We start from the raw sequence: 22,807 nt of genomic DNA, 5'->3' as shown, positions 1-22,807 counted from the left end.
TTACCACTCATACAGCCTACTCCAACAAAATAGCAAGAAAATAATAAGCAATTTGCTAAAAACTCATTTATATTATATTGCAATACTAAAGGTTAATCAACAATATACATTTATTTATAATATAACAATATTACAGTGAACTAATTATTTCCACTTTAATTTGACTTTAGAAATTCCGATGACAGTTTCCTCGACGTTCAAATCACCATTTGTTTGCAAATTCATAGTGAATATCATAGATTTATCAAGCTCTCGACCAATTGCGTCAATTTGCTATCAAAGTTCGTTACTTGCCTTTTCCCTCGTATTGTTAGAATTGAGTATTTATGGTTCACCTAATACTAAAAATAAACAAAACAAAGTTTCCACAACAGAGGGTATATACTTTGATAAAACCAATAGTTTTAACAAGTTTTTTAAATGTGTCTATTAGGTAAGTCGTGTGTCATAATACAATTGGCAAGACGAGGATTTCCTGCATCTACAATTGTACGCTGAAGTTGTAACAGTGCCTGTAGAACTAGGAGGCAGTCTGTCTAATGGTGTGCGTAAAGGCCGTGAAACTATGGCGTTAACTTTATCCGTATAAGACACCGTAGGTCGGAGCCGACGTTCTCGTTCTACACGAGCTCGCTCGACGCGTTGAGCATATGCAACACTTTTTTGTAAGCCAGCTAAGCTATCTGTCCGAGCTGGAAATCTTTCTAAACTATTTGAAACTTCACCCACTTCTGCGGTATCAGTGTCTACGATTTCTTTATGGTCTAAAATCATTCCAATATTTATTTTTAGATTAATAGAGCCGTCTCTAAATATTAAATAAACAGTGGCTTGATCTAGTACTTTCAAAGAAAAATGTTCATTTATTTTCAAAGCTTTCATTTTAATCTGAAATGGTTTAAACTTTTGAGATAGCTTTTTACTCTTCTCTTTTATAAAGTTATCGAATTCAATTGCGAGCATCTCTTCATTGTCAGGCCGTACTTTATCGTCTCCAGGTCCCCCGAGCTTAAAAATTTCAGGATCTTTATGCGCCATTTGAGTATCTATCATTACTTGTTGTAATACTGGCGGATCATTTAACGTGTGCCATTTCCAATGAGACACAGGACCAATGCTTCGATCTAAAACAACTCCTTCAGTTTGATTATATTTTAACCTTAAAAAAAGGATATTTACTTTTGATTTGTTTACAAAAAACGGATTCCGGTGATTACTATTAGATAACTCATTAAAACTTTACCTTATTTTACCAGCATGATCGAAAACAATACCATTTCCGAGATAGTCAAATGTTGCAAGTATAGCTAATGGTCGGGAACGGCCGCGTTCATCGGGTTCACCGCTACTATAGATTACAAATCTTTGCTGTGCATTTATTTCTAAAAATCAAAACATTAATCAAACCTTTGTTTTATTTTTATTTAATTCTTCAGTTCGTATTTGTATCAATTAAATATATTGATTGATCGATTTACCTTTGGCGTCGTAATAATCTAATGCAAGTTTCCCATTTCTATAAAACCACCTGCCCCGACCATCATCATCAAATTCGGCTAATTTTTCACCTGTGTCATAGTGCATTAACTTTTTGTTCTTATTATGTTCAAACCAATCAAATTCAGGATGAGCTGGTCGCATGCGGTATACATTCATCTGTGCGAGTGTAAATTTTAAAATATTATTAAATTAATAATCTGTATTTGATTATTGTTTTACATATTTTACACGATTATTTCTTCCTTGTTGTTTTAAATCACGGTGAACATGACCGTTAGAGAATAACAACTAAATACGAATACGAAACCTTTACAAAATAAATCTAGTGTCCAAATGTGTAGAATCTGCATATATTCTCTCATTCCGGAACCCACGGTACTCAAACCCTTGAAAACTAGTTACTAGACCTAGAAATTCTATATTTTTATAATGAATATATACATATCCAGAAAATATATTAAAAACATTACTTTTCGCACAACTTTTTCAGTGGGAAGCATTGTCCAGCCCTTATCAATAAATGTACGGTCTGATAAGGCATACCTTATAATGCCTTTCGGTACTTCTTGTTCAACCTGTAAATTTAAATAATTCTTAAAACAATATACTTATATCTCATAAATAGATAAATTTATCTCTTTCATTAAATCCCTCAAAAAATACTTAATAATAATAAAAATAATAATCTTTACTTTAATTGCAATGTTTCTTTTTTATACATTAAAATTAGTTACCTCTGTTTTTTTACTCTTTGACATAATTTTTAACCAATTCAAAAATATACAATATTGGCTACGAAATAAATAATAAAAAATCAGTTCAAGTAAAAACAACAACTCAAATGTCCATGTCAAAGCGTCAAATAAAATATTTTTCACATATTTCGATGTCAGTTATAAAGAGGTTACAAAAGCTGTAAAGAAACTTTGTGCTTTAGCACGGTTACTCTATATTCGAAATTAGAATAATAATTCTTTATAACTCGTTAATTATTCCGATAATAAGTTATGACATAAATGTTATATTACCTATAGACCGGGAGATGATAATGACAAAATATTTGGTCATTTGTACCAGTATGGCGATTCTTCAGGGATCTAATTACGTCAAGGCAAAAAGGAAAATGATAGTCATAGGCTACCGCCTACTTCTTTTTTTTCGACTATCTGAAAATACAAGCATTTTTGTGGAACAAATCGTTCGACACTCGTTATTTTTCCGACGCGTTCGATTAAAGCCCAGGCGATGGGGCCGCCGGTGCGAGCGCTATGACCATCATTTTCCTTTTTGCCTTAACGTAATTAGACCCCTGAAGAACCACCATACTGGTACAAATGACCAAATATTTTGTCATTATCATCTCCCGGTCAACTATATATAGGTTTATTGGTAACTCGACGTATATCCGTTAGGGGTGACTATTTGCAATAATTAAAACCCCCATATGCATCTATGTCGCCAATATCACCCGCAGAAGATTGCTAAGTACAGATTACACAATTATTTATATTAGAATACGAATTTCCAAAAAATTACTTTCCTTTCAGAGACTTCTTCGTGAGGATAATAGTAAGGATAGAATCCTGCATTATTCATTGTAGAACATGTTGTGTGTGCTGTGCTCTTTTATAGAGAGTTTCTCGGATTCGCTTATTAATACTTTATTTAGGTATGATATACGTCGAGTTACCAATAACCCTGTATATTTTTGATATTTATGAATAATTTTAATTAATTGGTATGAATTGATGACCTAGGAAAATTACATATAGCACCATTCAATTGCTGTATTAGTTGATTAAAACACACGTTTTTTGGGTAAATTTAATTTTTCGATTATCATCTACCGTAATTCTATATCATCATGCATTCCTTTCGATACTTTCTTACTCAACATATAAATACAAAAGGATAGAATTCGTCTAAGTAGATCCAAAAACTTACGATTTTTCCGGGAACAGGTTTTCTTTCCATATCTCCTGCAGCACTGTTAGTAATTAAGTCTTGACTTGGTATTTTCACGACATCATCATTAAATTGTGTTGCAAAAAGTATAGGACCTATTGAGGTTTTATTAATATTTTCTTCTGTATGTGGTTTATATTTGAATATTTGTTGTCCAATGATAATATCAGTCACTTCCTTACTTTCACATTTAATCCTATCAATATTCTCAATATCAAGCTCTAATTCAGAGTCATTACAAATAACACAATTCGATTGTTTGTTACTTAGATGACCCCTGTGAGTTTTGATGACAGTAGGATCAATATTAAGTTCTGATAATCTTTTCGGTTGTACTCTTTGTTTTCCTGTATGTTGGGATTGTTTTAATCTCACTAACTGTAAAATTAGATCGTCAGTTGACGGAGTTCTAATTTTTATTTGATTTGCGTCAACTTTACTCTTTGATTTAAGCTCAGATTTTTTTTCTGATTTAGGTTCCTTTTCGCCCTGACGTTTGATCGCACTGTCTTTTAATCGCTTTTCTTCTTCTTCTTTTTTCCTCCTTTTCTCTTCTTCTTCATTTCTCCTCTTTTTCTCTTCTTCTTCTTTTCTCCTCTTTTTCTCTTCTTCTTCATTTCTTCTCTTTTTTTCTTCTTCTTCTTTTTTTCTCAATTTTTCTGCTTCTTCATTTTGTTTCTTTTGCTCAGCTAACAGTTTTTTGAATTCGTCAATATTATCTTTCGTACTAGATCCTTTATTTGCGTCATGTTTAGGTTGCTTTTTTTCGCTACTTAAATCTTCTTTCTTATTTAGATCGACAGATGGTTCTTTCTTTGTCTTTTTTTCACTATCCCTTACTTTTTGTTCTTTTTCAATAACATTTTTTTCAACTTTTTCTTGTTTCTGGGTTTCTTTTTTAACTTGTGTTAAAACTTTTTCATCTTTTTCTTGTTTCTCAGTTTCTTTTTTAACTTTTGTTGAAATTTTTTCATCTTTTTCTTGTTTCTCAGTTTCTTTTTTAACTTTTGTTGTCAATTTTTCATATTTTTCTTGTTTCTCAGTTTCTTTTTTAACCTTTGTTGCAACTTTGTCAACTTTCATTAGATCCTTATCATCAATTTTTTTTTTCTGATCTATTTTCATTTTTTCTTTCTCGCTTTTAGGCAACTTATGTGAAAGTTTATTAACACTTTCTTTTTCTTTTTTATCAGTTGTAGGTTCTTCTGTCGTTAGCTTTTCTGTATCAATGTCATGTATCTTCTGGTCATCGTCAAGAAGTACAATTTCTTTTGTTTCTTCAAGCGTTTCTTTCTTTTTCTTAGGTTTACTACTAACTACCTTCAAAAAGTTTATATTTTTTTCTTTCAATTTGATTTCTCGTAATGTCTTCTCTTTTTCTGATCTTTCACGAATCATATCTTTAGTATCCTTTATTAATTCTGATGAGCTTTTATATTTGCTAGGAATCTTTGGTTGCTTATTAATCGGTTTAATAAAAACAAAGCTGAAATCCTTTTGAAGAGACCCTTGAGATATGCCTTCACCAAATTTTAACACGTCCTGTGAATGTAAATCTGTCGGGCTTATATTTGTCTTTTTTTCCTCCACATTTTCCCTTATTTCTGTAGGAGATCGAGATAAATTTGATTTTTCAGTATAGTCGTATTTAAATGGAAGGTTGTCAGAGAATTTATCTTCTGAATTATTAAATGAGTGATAATTGATATCTTTTCTGTGCAGTAAATTTACTAAGTCTAAATCATGCACGTTTACATTAATACCGTCTTGAGAAATGTGCGTGTATTTCGAAGGAAATTTCAACTCCTTCCGTTTCTGTAATCTAAAGCGTACATCTGAATGCTCTATCAGGTTACTATCTGTGTCAAAAAAATACCTTTTTATTTTGTCAGTAACGAGTTCAGCTTTATCGCCACCAACGGGTGTGCCGTTGAAGCTAACAATCGTTGATACATTTTGCTGACTTTCTGTTTGAACTGTATTACGCGATGTTTCTGTGTCTGAAAACTGATCCCTTCGAAGCTCATGGATTATTTTAGGATCCAAAGTAAAATTACGTTGCTTGGTTAAATGTAAATTGGAAAGAGAACGTGATTGTAATTTATTACTTTTTAGATTATGTTTAACATTATTTAACCACTGAATAAAGTCATTTACTTTTTTCGTTTCCTTATTTTTACTTGCAATAAACTTTTTAAGAACTTCATAACAATGTTCACAGGGTATTCGATCTTTACAGTAATCACAAAGGCCAATTATTCCAAATTTATCAATGTGATGTATCTTTTTTATTAATTTCTCTGCATGTTGAAATAAATATTTGCAACGTGCACATTTTATATATTGCCCTGTAAATTACGGCTTAGTTAACAATATATATAAATAACTAAATATATAATAACCGTCCCTACCGTTTGAAATTACCAAGTTCAGAAAAATATTGATTTGTAGCGATATCAATGTTTGAGGTATTATGAACGATATATACGTCGCCAGTAGGCATATCCATATAATCCGATTGGCCGCCGACCTATAACAATTTAAACAAAATTAACAAGAAAAATATGAATTGTTGTAGGTTTCAGATATAGTTTATTTAGGTGATCAAGTAAAAAAATAACAATTTGAAAATTAATTTTATGAGGTATATTTTGTTTGGTAGAAAATTGCGCTTTTGGAATTATTCTTGAACAGTACTGTGTTATAACCTGAGGATTCTTTCTTAACTATCGTCAGTGCGCTTTTATAAATCGTTTTTTGTTTTTACCAACTTTACAGGAGACACAAATAACTAATTATCTCTAAAAATATTTAGAGCCTTCAAATAGTTATTTTTACCATAATAAATAGCACACATTTACATCACTGTGGATTACTTTTGGGAAGATAAGTTTAAATACAACGTTAAGATCAAATAAAATTGAAAAAATGGCACTTGGCGTTATCTATTCGAGTCCTTAATACAAACTATTTACGGGTTAGTGTAAATAATTTCTTCTAATTCTATCAATTAAGCGAAACTCGTTGTCTAACGTCACATAGCTACTTTTTAGAAGTAAATTGAAAAAATAGGTATTCATACAAATAAAAACCAATGATATGTTAAACAATGAAGCCTTAACACAATTTTAGGGTTTAAATTAAAAAAAATATAAACAAGAAAAATGATGAAAATTAATTGTTAATGGTTCAAAATACAAAGAGTATTTGATACTCGGAATGCAAATGAGCTGAGATGGCCCAGTGGTTAGAACGCGTGCAACGCGCGCGGGCAAGCACCTCTTTAATATGTGCTTATAACACATCCTGTGCTCGGCGAAGAAGGAAAACATCGTGAGGAAACCGGCATGTGTCTAATTTCATCGAAATTCTGCCACATTCCACCAACTACCACCAACAGCGTGGTGAAATATGTTCCAAACTCTCTCCTTAATGGAAGAGGAGGCCTTAGCCCAGCAGTGGGTAATTTACTCCTCTCATGTATGTTACTTTTGCATCTCTACTTTTCCTATTTGGACTATATACTTCTACTTGAAAACGTCTTATTTACTAGGTTGGTCTGCTTTGCCACAATGTTCACATTGCTGGAGTTGGATTAGAATCAATTCTACGTGGTAATTTTTTTACCCGTTTTTATAAACTTGTGTTAGGAGTAGGGCCGACAATTATAACCCAAAGGGTGAAGACTAACGATTGATCCTGTAGCTTTTAACATCGTTAGGCGGCTCGTAAACTATTGACGCTTTTATTTATGATATGCTACAAAAAAATTGAAATTTTGCTAATATATTTTGTTTTCGCTGCTCGAGCTTTATTTAGTCAATGTAAATCCGATAAATGTTATCAGGAATGGTCCCTTGTTTGTAACGAACAAAATTGTCACTCTGATCTTTGCGAGCCTAAAAATGTATCTTAGTATAATAGATATGATATAAACCAAAATTTAAGAATCAAGATTGGTGATACATATCATCATAATAAGTATATCCCATGCAGAGCTGTCTCGGGCCTAACAAATAATTGACAATAATACTTTTATTGTAAAAATCTGAATATGATTTAAAAATAGTAATATCTACGAAATATTGTACGGGAAACAAATTATATGTTACACCTTACATGTAACCGAAAGTGTGTAGAAGAGCATATTTCCAGTTGAAAATTTACATTGAATTAAAGTATTGTGCATATAAATAGAAGTCCACGCTCAAATGTAAGTTTAAGAGGACAAGTTTAAGGTACACTTTCACTAAGTTATTTCAAAAAAGTATGGGGCGTGACTTCTGTAGTTCATATAAAAAACAGTCGAATTGTAAACTCCCAGTTTTTGAAGTCGATTGAAAAGTTAATAGGCGATCATCGCAGAATACATCTACCTCTATTTGACAGTGAGCCTGTTTTATTTAATTATAAGGCAATATTGCTTTACCAAGGTTGGGGGTTCGTATTCGATGGAAATTGTATTAGTTGCTAGGATCACTAATAGTATATTTTACAAAGAAAAAAGAAGAACAGAAGATAATGATATTTCAGAAAAATACTAACCTCTTTTCCGGCAGAAGAATATCGATATATAACAAGGCCAACATTTTGAAGTTTAATAATTTGTTTGAAATCTGAACAATCCTTACAACATCGACAGATTGATCTAAATATATTAAAGACATAATAATTGTTAAAGATTTTCAACAAAAATGTGATAAAACGTGTTTTAGTCTTATAAAACTTACTCCTCTTTCGGTCGCATATCAAATGTTTGCTATAAATCTAATAAGAAATAAAATACTTAATAACAAAAATACTACACAATCCAAAATAGTATCCAACGTCAAATTAAACATTTGACACTGAATAAAAAATAGATTTTCAATTATTGTTGCGAAATCGAAATATAATCGAATAGTCAAGGCATTCGATTGCTATTTCTTAATATTATTGAAGTAAATTATTTGATTTTTAATCATTTATCCCACATACATAGCACATAGTTCGAATAATGTAGTAACTGCATAAAGAAAGAGCCTAAAAATGACCCATGCGTCACAAATGGATAAAACTTATGGTGAAAAGATAAAAAAAATTCAATTTTAAAATGTCGATTTTTTCTGTGATAGTAGGTATATAGTTAAATTTTGTGTAAATTTCGATTTACTTTTGATGAATAAATAATGATTTTTCGTCTCTACTAAATTATTTAGTCGATTGTGATTAATCTTTGGTTAGGCGTTCCGCGAAATTACGTACGCTATATAAAATGGGTAAGTAAAAAAGGGTTGGAATTCAAAAAGGCAATACTAGGTATGGTATGCTCTCTGCAGTTTGCATTATAAACTTAAGTAACCGCCTTAAGCACAACAAGTGCAGGCCTGATGATGCTGCTTCGCTCTCAAAATATTTTTCAGAGACCATTATTTCAACTCTTCTACTTATCTTCTTTAAAGATTCGTTTAGATAAAATAAAAACAATTTTGAGTCGAGATGGCCCAGTGATTAGAACGCGTGCATCTTAACCGATGATTGCGGGTTCAAACCCAGGCAAGCACCGCTGATTCATGTGCTTATTTTGTCTTTATAATTCATCTCGTGCTCAGCGGTGAAGGAAAACATCGTGAGGAAACTTACATGTGACAAATTTCATAGAAATTCTGCCACATGTGTATTCTACCAACCCACATTGGAACAGCGTGGTGGAATATGTTCTACACCTTCTCTTCAAAGGGAGAGGAGGTCTTTAAGCCCAGCAGTGGGAATTTACAGGCTGTTGTTGTAAAAACAATTTGATTTTATTTTGAAGACCTCACTGATTAACAAAAACCTGCAGCGCGTATTTTTTTTTAACACCTGTAAAAATCCTGCCTGATAGACGAGTATGACCTAAACCCGTTTTGCCATCAATATACATAAAAACATTTTGGTATACGTTTTACAAATAATTTCATTTATAGGTATAAACGCAACTGAAAATCAGGTAAATTTAATAACTTTATAATATTTATTAATAAAATTGTAAAAAGTCTCTGCAGTTGATTGGTCAATTTAAATTTATAATAAGACTAGTACTTAATTTAGTTCTTTTTATGGCAATTTTTCACACTTCAAATGCAATGTTTCCTTGTTGTGATAAGCGAATACAGAAGTAAAGTTACACATATAAAAAAAATATGAGTGAACCACCTTACCTTAGTAAACAACTGTATTCGATACATTTGAAAATTTTGTATACTGCAAAGAAAATTAAAGAAAAAATTGATATATAATATCTTCTAATAGTAAAACTATAATTTTAAAACCAAAAGTTGATATAATTGGGATAAGGTTAAAATTATATATAAAACAATTGTAAATTAAACACCTGATTACATTATTAGTCTTTTTTCTTTTTAAATATATTGAATATCTTTTGACGTAGAGAGAGAGGTGTACCAGCAGCTTTGAGGACTAGTTCTTTTGTACATATGTTATTTAGAGGACCAAATGCTAAAGCAACTACTGTACATGCCAAGCATATTACATTGTATGGCATACTAAAGTCAGGTGTTGGTAATGACACCATAGCCCCATTCGTTCTAAATGTCATTGGATACCCTGGAACAAAAATATAGTTATTTTATCTTATTTGGATCTAATGTCATAGTAAGCATATTTAAAAAATATACTTACATGATTTTGAAGCATTAATAACTGAATCAAATGTATTTCCATGAATTGGTAGACTGGTATAATTTTTTGCCGTTGGAAGATTTGCCAATATTAATGCAGATCCAATGTAAAATCCATGGTTTGCATCAGGAGGATATTCCTGCCATTTGAGGAATACAAATTCAAAATCTATTGTCAAAGTGGTTGTAGATTTGGGGGGAAGCCTCAACAAAAGCTCCAAGTGATATGGTTTCTGCCTACTTTTTCCTGGAGAATAATACTGTGACATTATTAATTTACTCTCTGCTTCTCCGTTAATCCTTAATGAGCTTAGTTGGATAGGCAGCCACCAAGGTGCATTTTCTAAAAGAACAACATCTATAGGAGCCCAGTAGTTGTTTGTGAGTTCAGTCACAATACCACCAAATTCTTTACCATAGCCAAGAACATATCTTGTGAATGACAATGGTGGTGGTATATTTACAAATATTTTGTTCTTTGTTTCATATTTTGCTACAATATTCATCATAACAGAATTATTGATATTATATATAGCCAATTCAGTCTCACTTCCACCTCTTTGTGATAACACAATATCATTGGGCTCTGGACTGAGCTTGAAGCGGTAAGTGCTATTTGAAGTAATGTCAATATAAATTTTGCTAGAAGATGACAGTGGACATGCTCCCGGCAATCCTTGCCCGAACAACTTCCTAAAGGACCAATCCATGCTATTAATGATTTTGAAATCATACACAAGGGCCACAGTTTGTTTAATTTCTAAGTTTGTGTCTAAGCAATTATTATCAACACATGTTCTTCTTACGTGAACTCCAATGGAATGATAATTTGTATTATGAATCATACGGGAATTAAGAAGGGAAGAAAAGCCATGGCTCGATTCACATGGAAGTAATTTCTTCCAAGGTGTTAAGTTTTCTGTACAAACAATTTCCCGAGGTAGCGATGCATATCTTAGTTGAGATGTATAATTTTGTTTTAATTTCTGTGCACCTGTTGGCCATAAGGACATTTTCGGAGTGATTGTATTAAAGTTTTCTATAAAATTTAATGATGCACAAAAGAGTCCAGATAGGGTAGAACTTAGTTTTTTCCAGTGAGCATCAACGTCAATCACTTCTGGGCTAAACCACGCATAAAGTTCGGCTCCAGGGGCAGCATCTAAGACTGGGTAGCCCCACTGGTTATGTTTCCATTGCCCTTCTGTTAAAGTTAGATGTAGCTCTTCTACTTGATAGCGAGACATTATTTCACCCAGAGATCTTGGAGCAAGATGAGAATGTTCAACTAAAGATAAAAATAGAAAAATGCTATTAATTCGTTTGTACAAAAAGTAATTCAATAATTACGATACTTCTTTACTTACATGATTCTTCTCCATTTACTAGTGTTATGAAATGGAAATTAACGTAAAGGTGAGATGGAGGTAGCGGTTTAATAAATATTTCTTCTTTAAATTCATCTCCTTTAATTTGCAATATCAGAGTAAATAGGAAAAAGCCAGGTATCCCTAATTTTAACATTTCAATTTATGTATATATTATATTGTTATAAGTATTATTTACATCAGAGCCTTGTTATATCTATGTATATCATACAATTTATTAACATAAACATCAAGTAACCTGAAAAACAGAAATTAATGACAATTGTCAATTGACAAGTTAAAGATACAAGACAAATGACAATCAAGACATATTTTGACAATGTAGTCACAAATACAGAATATAAATAGAGTACATCTTAAATTACTGTAAAAAAGCTCTTTTAAGTTATTTTTAGTATTTACTTGAAGTAAATCAATTAATATTTCCGTTTCAGTACCCAGGAATGTAAGGGGAAATATTTTTTATTACTAACGAACAAACATTTTTTACCGTGTATTTCGCTTACTGTAAAATTTACTGAATAAAACAAACAATGTTTCCCACTCAGAGTAAAATGTTCAGTTCATAAAATAAATAATAATAAAAAAATAATAAATAACAAAAACAATAATAAGGAGTAGCTTAGGCTACTTTTTACAATTATTCATAAAGTAATAATAAAGTCACGTTGCAAAATCAAAATATTGCGCAGTACCGCACGCATGCTACCACTCCGTCGTCACGTCGGGTTCGTCCTACCAACGACTTCATATTACAAATAAAGCTTCCTCGTAAAGAATTAATAAGTTATAGTAAAATCGACGGACTGAACTATAACTTTTATAAATTAAATCGCAGGAATACCGAACTTGTAAATTCTTTAAAATTAATATTTATTTCTTTAAATATATTAAAAAGTAATAGAGATCTAATTTACATGTTGGTATTAGGTAAGGCTTTTGCAAGCAAGTCAGGGAAGTTACCTTATGCGCAAGTCATAAGATATTCTTTGAAGTTTTTAAAGGGTCAGTCGGCCAATGTAGCTTGTATTACAGGCACTAGGGAATCTAGAGAGTAGGGGCATTATATCGAAATGATGGCGAAAGACAATGTTAGCACCAAGCTAAAGAAATTAAATTAACATATAATCTATTAGGCAAATTATAGATTTCATAACATTCCTATAATATATGTCAATACTTAGTAGAATTAATCGAATGAAATCGTTTCCACTTTGCAGACTAAAAACACTTGGTTAAGATTTCGCTGACGATTGACATGTGCTTATACTTTTATAATAATCTGTGCTTTGTTTAGATTTGAAGTTTTGAACTTTGACTTAGAATCTGACTGACGCGCGAACATAGTTGACTATGTCATGACAATAATAATATCATTTAGTTTTTTTGTTTTATGAGACGAATTTCAAGAAAAATAACAATAGTCCAATAAGCAATAACCAAGCATGGTGGTAAAAAATAACAAATAAACCGTATCTACTAAAATATCTAATTTTGTAAAAATAATAACTTAGCTACTTGTGTATGTGAAAATTGACTTTTTTTTTATATCAAATTAAATTGGAGATATTTTTGTAGTATGAAATGTGATCTCTCTATTCATCTAAAAAATTAAGGTTTTTTTAATTGTATTCGTTGTGAAAAGACAATGTTTAACATAAGTGTTTTGAAATAATTTGTGGGAGGTTCTAGCGTAACCAAAAAATGGATAACGAATTTTTAGATATTTCAACTAGCCTAAGGCTACAGCTAGCGTATGGTATTGGACATATATTAAATGATGTGTGTGCAAGTTTATGGTTCACATATTTTTTAGTGTTTTTCCACCTCGTACTTGAATTCAGCCCTTCTCAAGCTGGATACTTAATGCTAATAGGTCAAATTGTGGATGCCATATCTACTCCATTTGTAGGCTATCATTCTGACCATACAAACAATTTTATAAGTGCAAGATATGGCAAAAGAAAACTTTGGCATTTATTCGGTAAGTGATCATGATCCCTTCCTAGATCCACCCTCTTTACATTTAATGTTTTGGTGCAATTTCTCATAAATATACTTATTATAATATAAACTTCAGTACCTTTTTTTCCTGTTCATAGAAATTTCTGATTAAAATCCTGTGTAATATTGGAGAAATAATCTTTAGATTTGCATAACCAATATTGCTAATAAGTTCATAACTAATTTGTATTGGGCTAAAATACATGAATACACTCCATCTCAAAAGCATTTTAAATAGAACAGACATTTTTGTATGCAATAATGTAAACTACTGATTCTCCAAGAATTTATTTTTTATTCTTCTGATTTTGGTAATTCATATTTCTATCTTACTTGTTTTCTATGTTACTTGTTTGAAATAACAAAAAAACAAAATTGGATTTATGGCTTATTGATTTGAACTGACCTACTTTAGGTCAGTTCAAAACATTGAACCAGTTGTGTGGGCAAAAATATCATACTAGACAAATATGATAAATAAACTAAACTAAACATACAAATACAATAACAATGAAACATATATGAGACGAGTAACTGCTGCATATAAAAAAAAAAACAATATAGCAATATTTTGTTTCTGTTAATGGCATTTTAAATATTAAAAAAAAAAAAAAATTGCCAAGTTATTTTCATTTAGCTTAAAACATACACAACACAACTTTGAAAAAAATGTATTTTCCAGGTACTGGGTGTGTGCTAATATCATTTCCATTCATATTTATGGAGTGTGTGGGATGTACATCGACACATAAATGGGCACAAATGTTTTACTATGCCGCTTTTATTGTTGTGTTTCAAATTGGTTGGGCTGCTGTGCAGATATCTCATCTTAGTCTTATACCAGAATTGGCTGAAGATCCTCATGTTAGGACACATCTCACTGCCATTAGGTAAAATAAAAATGTACAACCTGCAAATACTTTAAAATAATATGTGTATATTTTTGTATACAATATCAAGAATATCAATTTAAATTAATGAATTTATATTATGATTAAGATTCAATGTAATAATCAATAGTTACATATATGAAATACTTATTAGCAAATCCTCCTTGTTTCAGATATGGTTTCACAGTGTTCTCTAATATATTTGTCTATATAATGACATGGATAATATTACACGTTACAGGAAATTGTGATAAGGAGGTTGGTATTTATTAATTATTGATTAATACACAACAATAACAATATATTTAATATAAAAAAATAAAGGTAACATATATATTATATATAACAAGAATTTTATTTTAATATGAAATTTGTTTAAATATTTTAACTGTATAAGAAAAGACTAAGGACAATATCACTGAGTTTATCTTTCATTCGTTAATTATATTGTTTTTTTTAGCAAGTGGGACCATCTGATGCATGGAAGTTCAGACAAATAATGCTAATAGTTTTGAGTGTGGGCACTGTAGCATCAGTACTGTTTCACTTTTCAGTGTCTGAAAAGCCATCCCGTAATCAAATATCTAACAATGAATATGGAAGTAGTACTCTACATTGTGATGTACTTCGCAAGTTCCTATTATATCAAGTGAGTGATCAAAAATAGTTTTATTGATTCTAGAAAATTTGTTTGTTCATAATTGTTAAAGCAAGTTAACAAAAGTTGCCAAAGCTTTACCTAATGAGATATTTTTGAATCTTATTCCATCTCACTGCTGAAATGAATGTTGCAATGCAGGTGTTCTCACAAAACGTTTTCTTTTATCGTAAAAATTGAAGATGAATAACAATAATTAATTAAGTATTCAAAAAAAAATAATTTTCTAACTTGAATCTAATATGGTGAACCCATATTAGATTCAAATTAGAAAAATATTTTTAAAAATTAATTATAATATTATTAAAAATAAAGATCAAAATTTGTTTAGAAAACCTTATTCAGAGGGTGTTATAAGATTTTAAAATTATATTAATTTAATATTTTAGGTAGCTGGAATTTACATGAGCACAAGGCTTGTTGTCAACGTATCGCAAGTACTTATTCCTCTGTATCTCCATCATACCCTAGGGTTAGCAGCTAGAGCCCTGGCTGTAGTACCGCTAGCAATGTATCTCGGAAGCTTGGCTGCAGCTGGTGTTCAGAGGTTGGCCCCAAGATCTTTCACACGAAAACTAAGCTATTTATTGGGTTCTGCATGTGCATTGAGTGGTTTTATATGGGTTTACTTCGATTCTGATCATAATTACAAAGTGAATTATATTTACGTAGTGGCTGTATTAATAGGTTAGTACCACAATAGATGACATTGTTTGCTGTGGAGTCAATATTTGAACTGCACATTTATTCTTTATATCGTTATTAGTATAATTGAATCAGAACATATAAGTTTATTTACAATCTGATTCACCTTTTGTATTATATCAATTGCTAATTATGCATAATTATTAAGGTTAACATTTCTTTATTATTTAACAATTTATTGTATATCTATGATGCAATATAATGTAGGAGTTTCAATAATATAATTTCAGGTTTTGGAGGAGCACAAATGCTTGTTACAAGTCTGTCCCTAACAGCTGACCTAGTTGGTGATAGTACAGATGCATCAGCATTTGTCTATGGGATAATGAGTTTTAGCGATAAACTGTCTTGTGGAGTAGCCATTGCTTTGATACAGATGTAGTAAGTTTTTATTATTATTATTATACACAATTTAACTGCAGGCACAAAGAATAATTTAACATCTCAGTTCCGAAGGTTGCCTGGTACATTGTTTATGTAAGAATTGATTAAAATTAAATATAATTACATATTTACTGCACCAATGGTTAAACATAAGGTAGCTTTGATCTACGCTTGCTTTCGAGCAAATACAAATAAATTGATCTATTAAATAGGCTTAATTTTTATCTGACCATACAATGTTATTTAATAATTTTATAAATTTTTATGAACTGAAATATCTTATATTATGAGGTGTCAGTGTTTTTTTTTATTATTTGGAAGAACAAAGTTTACAGACCTAATTTCGTGCAATAAGGTCGTTGCTTTAAGAACTTTAAAGAAAATAAATACAGCAGTAACCTACAAGAGCTTTGAATTAAATCAAATCCTTTTTATTACTTTACTTTGTTTGTTACAATTTTTAAATAATTTTGTGAACCTGTTGAAACTGTTGTTTTAATAACTCTATAATTTTTAAAAATTATGTATGGTTTTAGTGCGGATAATGGTGGTATGTATTATTATCGGGACGCATTATCGTGGGTCTGTGGATCAGCAACGATACTGGGACTTGTTCTTACCTTAGTTTTACCAAATCGGTCACACAACTCTTTGATTGTAAATGGTAAGTAGATATAAAATAGTACACATATTCAACAGATTAAAATAATTAAGAAACACTACATTTAAAATTACAATGTATAGTTATTATAAATATAAAGAAATTATTTAATTTTATGATTTTATTAGAGTTCTACAATTTACAAAGACATCGATTAGATTAAAATATAACTTAAATGTACTAAAACTTGTAAACTATAATAATGATGTAACCATAATAGTACCATTTCTTTTAGATCCTTCGCCCATAAATGCAAATGAAGACGAAATAACATCATCTTCAGAATAGAAGATCCTTTATAAAACCTAGAATTTTTTTTACACTTTTTAGTGTAAAATTTAGATAATACGTAAACAGTGAGAATTTATATAACTTTAATAACATAGTTCTAGTAGAAGACATTATAACACGACTACCATATCATTTACATTTTTACAGACATTATAGACACTTTATAGGATGTATCTTTATTATTGTTACAGAAGTACTGAAATAAAATATATTTTGTTATCTAGTGAATATGTTCTTGAATTTTGTGTAAGTTTATTTTTTAATGTAATATTAATTTTATAATGTAAGTAATAATTCTTTCACATTATATTATATTTTCGGCCCCTTTTAATTGTGCTTGAGCGGGTAATTATAAATTAATCGAGACTAGGTTTTTAATGATGAAAAGGTCCTATTTTATTGTTTGTTGTAGCAAATGTTCTTGAAAATGTGAAGAACTTTAAAATTGAAATACCTTACAATTTATTATTTTTTGTCATTGATGTTCGAAATATAGTAAAATGGGAAAAATGTTACAGAAACAATTATTTTATTCAGATGTATATGCAATGTATACATACTATATGTAACTGCTAATTAGGTTGTAGTTTTCATATCTGATATTATTTTTAATATATCAATAAGTATAATTTGTGTTGTTAACCTAATTACTGTAATACAAAGGCCTAAATAAAATTTATCAATGTTCTTTGTCTCGTAATTAGTGCAGAGACCTGGCAAACATATTTATTGTCAAGAAGTGAAAAAATTATTATTATTGTATCGACAGTTAAAAATCATTCGTCAATCACTGATTTTGGAAACTATTTCATATATTTTGTAGTTTTTAAAAATTAGTATATCAACTGGTAAAAGTTTTTTTCAAATATATTCTGCAACTACTATTTTTCAGTCGAGGCTATTTAGACGCCAAAAAAAGAAATATTTTAATATGAACCTAATACTGGATTCTATAAATTTGTAACTTTGTTATGTGGCTATAAAATTATTTATACGAATTTTAGCTTTTTCAATTGGTGAAAAGTATTGTATTTCAATAAGTAACAATTATTATGTACTGTTTCCATTGTAAAATTTATTACATTTTTCTTTTTTACTTGAAAGTAATAGATTTTTCTAGGATTTGCACGACCTGATGAAACTAAATATTTTCTGAGCATAAGTTTGTTCTAAACTTTATTTTTTCAGGAATTTATTCACAATGAATGTAAAATTATTGAAAAAAAAAACATGATAAATAAAACATCTATAAATAAATACGTTTTTTATTATCACAAAAGGCTTGCACAGCATACAAATATATGAATTTGATAAAAACACCTAAACATTTTTGTTTAGGTCTAAAGATCATAAAGCACAATGGTAAAAGCATGTATTAACTGTACCATCGCATGTAAAGGCTCTAAGAAAAGCATCATTTTATAATTTTACTCAGATGCAGCTAAAGCAACTACAGTAAAACGGACCTCATCAGGGTCTCGTGACATAAATTCTTTACAAATCTTTGATGCATCTTCTAACATAGAATCAGGTGTTGTTTTTCCGTGATTAATTGGAAAAGCCTTACGCCCATCTAATTCGTACAAAACTCCATCTTTATGTACGAAAGTAATAAAATGATGGTTGACAGGATCTTCAGCACTAGGAGTATTAGTTTGACCCTCTAGAGCCAACTCTTTATGAGCATTAATTATACCTTCGCTTTTTTCCAATAGCGTCCCTCTAGCAGCAGCATCGAGGTCTTTGGCTTCGTCTAAGAATTTCTTTAAAGGGCCTTCATTTAACTGAATATGATCTGTGTTATTAGCAACTCCATGCACAAGTGCTACTGTACCGCATGCATTACTTATATTTTGTTTCATATAGAAAAGATTGCTAGATACTTCTTGACCTTTAGATAGAATATCATTTTCTTCTTTTTGTTTATGTTGCTCATAAGCATCAGAAACAGGAAAGAGAAGTGTAAGAGCGATTACAGGTTTCGGCACCCAGGAAAGCATTTCAGGTTCCAATCCCATAACGTCTACCATACCCCATTTGTTAGGCACACCAAGTTTTTGAAGAAATTTATTCATAACTTCGGGATTTGATTCCAGAGGAATTAAAGTTTCAGTAGCCATTTCCAACTGCAAAATTTTAACTCTATGATAATTGAATTAAAAAACGTTTCCTATAAGCTAGTAAAGATGTAACTTACCTTTTCTTTTTTATGACTAGATATTTAAGAAAAATCTGCTGTAAAGCCGCAACACGTTAAGCCGGTCGACTAGACAGGTGAGCGACTCTTAGAATTTACTAAATCAATAATCACAAATTCCGAATATACAAGTCACAATCTGAGTTGCCAATAGCAATATATAATATATATTATGTTGATTTAGTAAATAGTATAACAGACAACAGTTCAGATTAGCGGTAACAAAATATCGAAAAGAAAATTACGTTATATTTTGATATGAGTACTTACGAGTAAATATCGATTATTAATTTTTACAAAAATATGTTTTTTTCTTGTGGACAAATCTGATAAGTAATATAACGATAGATAAAATATGACACAAATATAAAAATATATTTATTACAGTCATTTAGTTATTATTGACTACTTAAGCAACTATTTTACTTGTTTTTATAAATATAAAATAGGTTATGCAAAACAATGGCAATTATTGGCATAAGACTGTCACTTCACTCATTAAGTCAAAATTTATCATATAAGTGGCAGCGTTGTTTTCGCATATAATGAAAATTTTATTAAAATCCCAATGGATTTATTATTATTTTCATAAATGAAACTAATATAAGTTTTGGCAATGGCTGTTTGTGGACTTCGGACATTGTTACTAATTGTTTGCATATTGGAATTGGTTCGTTATTCATGTTTTCTAATAAAACTGTAAAAAGTTTCGTGTATATAGAAAACTTTATTTAAATTATGACGACGAAATTGGCTTAAGAACTCTATTAAATTATTAATTATTCTAAAAAAGGAAAAGTATTCCTAGACACCTTGTGTGACCTCAAAAGTTAAAAGAAAAAGTTTTAGAAATGGCATTTGATAGACTTCTTTGTTAGTTCGTAAAAGTATTTTGTTTTATGTCTGTGTTATTTTTATGTTCCAGATAGTAACAATACAAAGACAAGTCTTTGATTTCCTAGGATACATGTGGTTACCAATAATTGCGAATTTTATAAACATTATTTTAATAATATTTGGATCATTTGGTGCTGTACAGTATATTACAAAGTATCTTCTTGCAGTAAGTTGATTTAATTAATTAGCTGTTACATGTTATTTTATGATTTATAAGTTGTATGTGATAATTACTATATTTCTTTCCAGTATGCAATATGGAGTTTCATGTGGTTAACATGGAATGTGTTTTTAATTTGTTATTATTTGAATCTCGGAATTCTTAACAGGGTGAGTAATAAATATATAGGAATTCCTATTCAAGAACAATAATGTCATGACAAGATACACCATATTATTATTATTAAGTTGCTTCATGCAACTTGCTGTATCAAGTTTCATTTATTCTTAACATGTATTACATATGCATAATATTTTATTATAAGTGTTTAACAAGATTAAGTGAGACCTTTTTCAATTTGAACTGTAAAAAACTATGTAAACTAAATCTGTTTGTATACATTGTTATTTATATTAATTTGTCTTGTTGTAGGAAAGTGGATTGTTATCCTTAGGGACCGGTAGTGTTAGCTGGTGGGAAGGAAATGGCTGGGGATGTCAACCAGTCTGGGGTGAAGCAGATGGGCCCGGTACATGGAGGCCAGCAAGAGTTGAAGGATGCTTTTTCCAATGGCATTATGTAGAGATGGCACAGTCTGCAGTAGCAGCAACACTTACTGCAACAGCATTGCCACTTACTATTTTATTAACATATAGATCTTTTAAGAAACATAACACAGTTGTAGGTAAGTAAATGTAATATATTAATAGAAAAGACACAAAACAAAAACATTAAGCATTTAACTGTTTTAACATTAAATGTATTTCATGCAAGAACTACATTTAATTTCTTGTACTCTTAATACATGTCTTTGGTCCATAAATATTTATAATCATTATTTATACTTTTTTTAGAGTCATTTTTGAATTGTCTCATATTTATTTCAGATAAGGGAACATTATCTCGCCGTCCAGTTTATACCATAGAATTAAGTCCCACCGAAACAAATGTAAGTGAAAGTTCTCTTAAACCTATGACACCTCGCCGAGTAAAACGTCGGTCAGGATCTAGGGGAGCAGGCTCATCCGTACGAAGATCACGTCGATCTTATCGAAATGCCGGTTACCTGTCGTCCAATGCGTCTCTGCCGCACGAATCTCGACCATCGCGACCCACCTCTGCCCATTCGTCGTACTCCAATTTCCACGGCACGAGACCTTCCTCGTACCACCCAGTGCTAGACCGGGAATCCATCACGCGCTCCCAGGAAGTCTATGACCCACCGCCGCCGATGGAATCTATTCCAACAATCAGTACCAGGAGCGATACGATAAGAAGATGCAAAAATACGGGTAGGGATGTCGTCGGACCGTACAACGAACCGAACGGCAGCGCCGGGCGCGTGTACGAGGGCGTGGTGAGCTACGAGGGCGCGGCGGCCTGCGAGTCGCCGTCGTACGAGGCCGGCGGGTACGCGTACGGCGGCGCGTGGGAGCCGCCCCCGCAGGCGCCCGGCCCGCCCGCCTACCAGTCCGTGTACCAGCCCGCCGACGACCCCTACTACTTGCGGCTCAATGTTAACAACAAGTCTTCGTAGCATGTTTTACTTTTATATTGTTAAGTTTAATGCGTATGTGACTTAAGTAGCGATTATTTTTACATTTACGTATTTTAATGTTAGTTTTACTTTAGAATCTCTTTAAAGTCGTTGCCGTTGTTGTATGAGATACATTCCTTAATGACTATTTAGTATAAGCTTTAATATATTAGTGACCATATAGTTATGAATTAACACAGGAAGTTGTAAAATTTTGGTGAAACTCAAAAATGACAAAGTTAGAAGTAACAATTTTTTTTTTAAATTTAAATTTGTAATTAGATCTGTTTTGTTGTTATGTAATAATTACATGCATTGTTATTATAATATTGTTGGACATTGTGTTGAGTGTACTATACACTGAGTGATAAAGAGCACATACACAATTGTGTTAGATATAATTGCAATCAGGAACATCAATTTGTCACCACTGTTCTTTAATTTCTAGTTAACTTGCCATATCACTTCATACGTATTTTAATATTTAATTTTCTTAATGGAGACTTTTTTGTATGATTCCCATTTCTTAACTTTTTATATTTAATAGGATATGTTTATTACGCAATGAACCAGTTTTAAATGATTTCATTAATTCATCAATTCATAAAAATTCTTAAAGCCATCATTGAAAAATGAATCCGTCCATTAGTATATGAATTTTAAATAAGAGGTCTGAGATTGTAAGATATGCGCAAGCAATGTTTGTCTCTAAGAAATTTATACACACACACATGCACAAATAATTATACAAACTTTTTTACATTTACACACATTTTTAGTCAGACACGTAAGTTTTACATTCCTAAATCACATTTGGACCATAATTTATAAGTGAAATACAAAACGAGCTTTATTAGAGTAAGGGTAATTATATTATGTTTTTAAAAAAACTTGACGTTTTATACCAAATA

General features: G+C 30.9%; 5 protein-coding genes across 5 annotated transcripts; 2 read left to right on the top strand and 3 right to left on the bottom strand.

Annotated features, from left to right (window-relative positions):
* Positions 1-109: 109 nt before the first annotated feature.
* Positions 110-5,820, bottom strand: LOC124543645 (calponin homology domain-containing protein DDB_G0272472-like; the record flags this gene model as incomplete). Its single annotated transcript, XM_047121908.1, has 5 exons — positions 110-1,159; positions 1,244-1,382; positions 1,479-1,656; positions 1,971-2,075; positions 3,445-5,820. Coding segments are annotated over 5 exons (3,528 nt in total), but the record flags the coding sequence as incomplete, so codon positions are not given.
* Positions 5,821-9,805: 3,985 nt separating this feature from the next.
* LOC124534742 (GPI transamidase component PIG-T) lies at positions 9,806-11,796 on the bottom strand. Its single transcript, XM_047110746.1, has 3 exons — positions 11,492-11,796; positions 10,126-11,412; positions 9,806-10,050 (listed from the first exon to the last, which is right to left on the bottom strand). Exons 1-3 carry the CDS (start codon positions 11,646-11,648, stop codon positions 9,830-9,832), a joined length of 1,665 nt encoding a protein of 554 aa, XP_046966702.1. The 5' UTR covers positions 11,649-11,796; the 3' UTR covers positions 9,806-9,829.
* A 40-nt stretch (positions 11,797-11,836) lies between these two features.
* Positions 11,837-18,171, top strand: LOC124534728 (major facilitator superfamily domain-containing protein 12-like). Its single transcript, XM_047110721.1, has 8 exons — positions 11,837-13,496; positions 14,199-14,406; positions 14,580-14,664; positions 14,867-15,055; positions 15,454-15,751; positions 16,000-16,150; positions 16,690-16,817; positions 17,050-18,171. The coding sequence occupies exons 1-8, from the start codon at positions 13,217-13,219 to the stop codon at positions 17,100-17,102; spliced, it is 1,392 nt and encodes a 463-aa protein (XP_046966677.1). The 5' UTR covers positions 11,837-13,216; the 3' UTR covers positions 17,103-18,171.
* Positions 18,172-18,354: 183 nt separating this feature from the next.
* LOC124534736 (ubiquitin carboxyl-terminal hydrolase isozyme L3-like) lies at positions 18,355-19,458 on the bottom strand. The gene is made up of 2 exons (XM_047110733.1): positions 19,303-19,458; positions 18,355-19,231 (listed from the first exon to the last, which is right to left on the bottom strand). Exon 2 carries the CDS (start codon positions 19,223-19,225, stop codon positions 18,533-18,535), a length of 693 nt encoding a protein of 230 aa, XP_046966689.1. The 5' UTR covers positions 19,226-19,231; positions 19,303-19,458; the 3' UTR covers positions 18,355-18,532.
* Positions 19,459-19,790: 332 nt separating this feature from the next.
* On the top strand, positions 19,791-22,783 carry LOC124534213 (sodium/potassium-transporting ATPase subunit beta-1-interacting protein 4). The gene is made up of 5 exons (XM_047109928.1): positions 19,791-19,972; positions 20,228-20,365; positions 20,449-20,529; positions 20,792-21,044; positions 21,247-22,783. The coding sequence occupies exons 1-5, from the start codon at positions 19,919-19,921 to the stop codon at positions 21,894-21,896; spliced, it is 1,176 nt and encodes a 391-aa protein (XP_046965884.1). The 5' UTR covers positions 19,791-19,918; the 3' UTR covers positions 21,897-22,783.
* Positions 22,784-22,807: the final 24 nt, after the last annotated feature.

This window comes from Vanessa cardui, chromosome 1 (genome assembly GCF_905220365.1).
Source record: "Vanessa cardui chromosome 1, ilVanCard2.1, whole genome shotgun sequence".
Lineage (NCBI taxonomy): Eukaryota > Metazoa > Arthropoda > Insecta > Lepidoptera > Nymphalidae > Vanessa > Vanessa cardui.
Note: the sequence above shows the minus strand (reverse complement) of the source record. Positions and strands in the feature narration are given on the sequence as shown.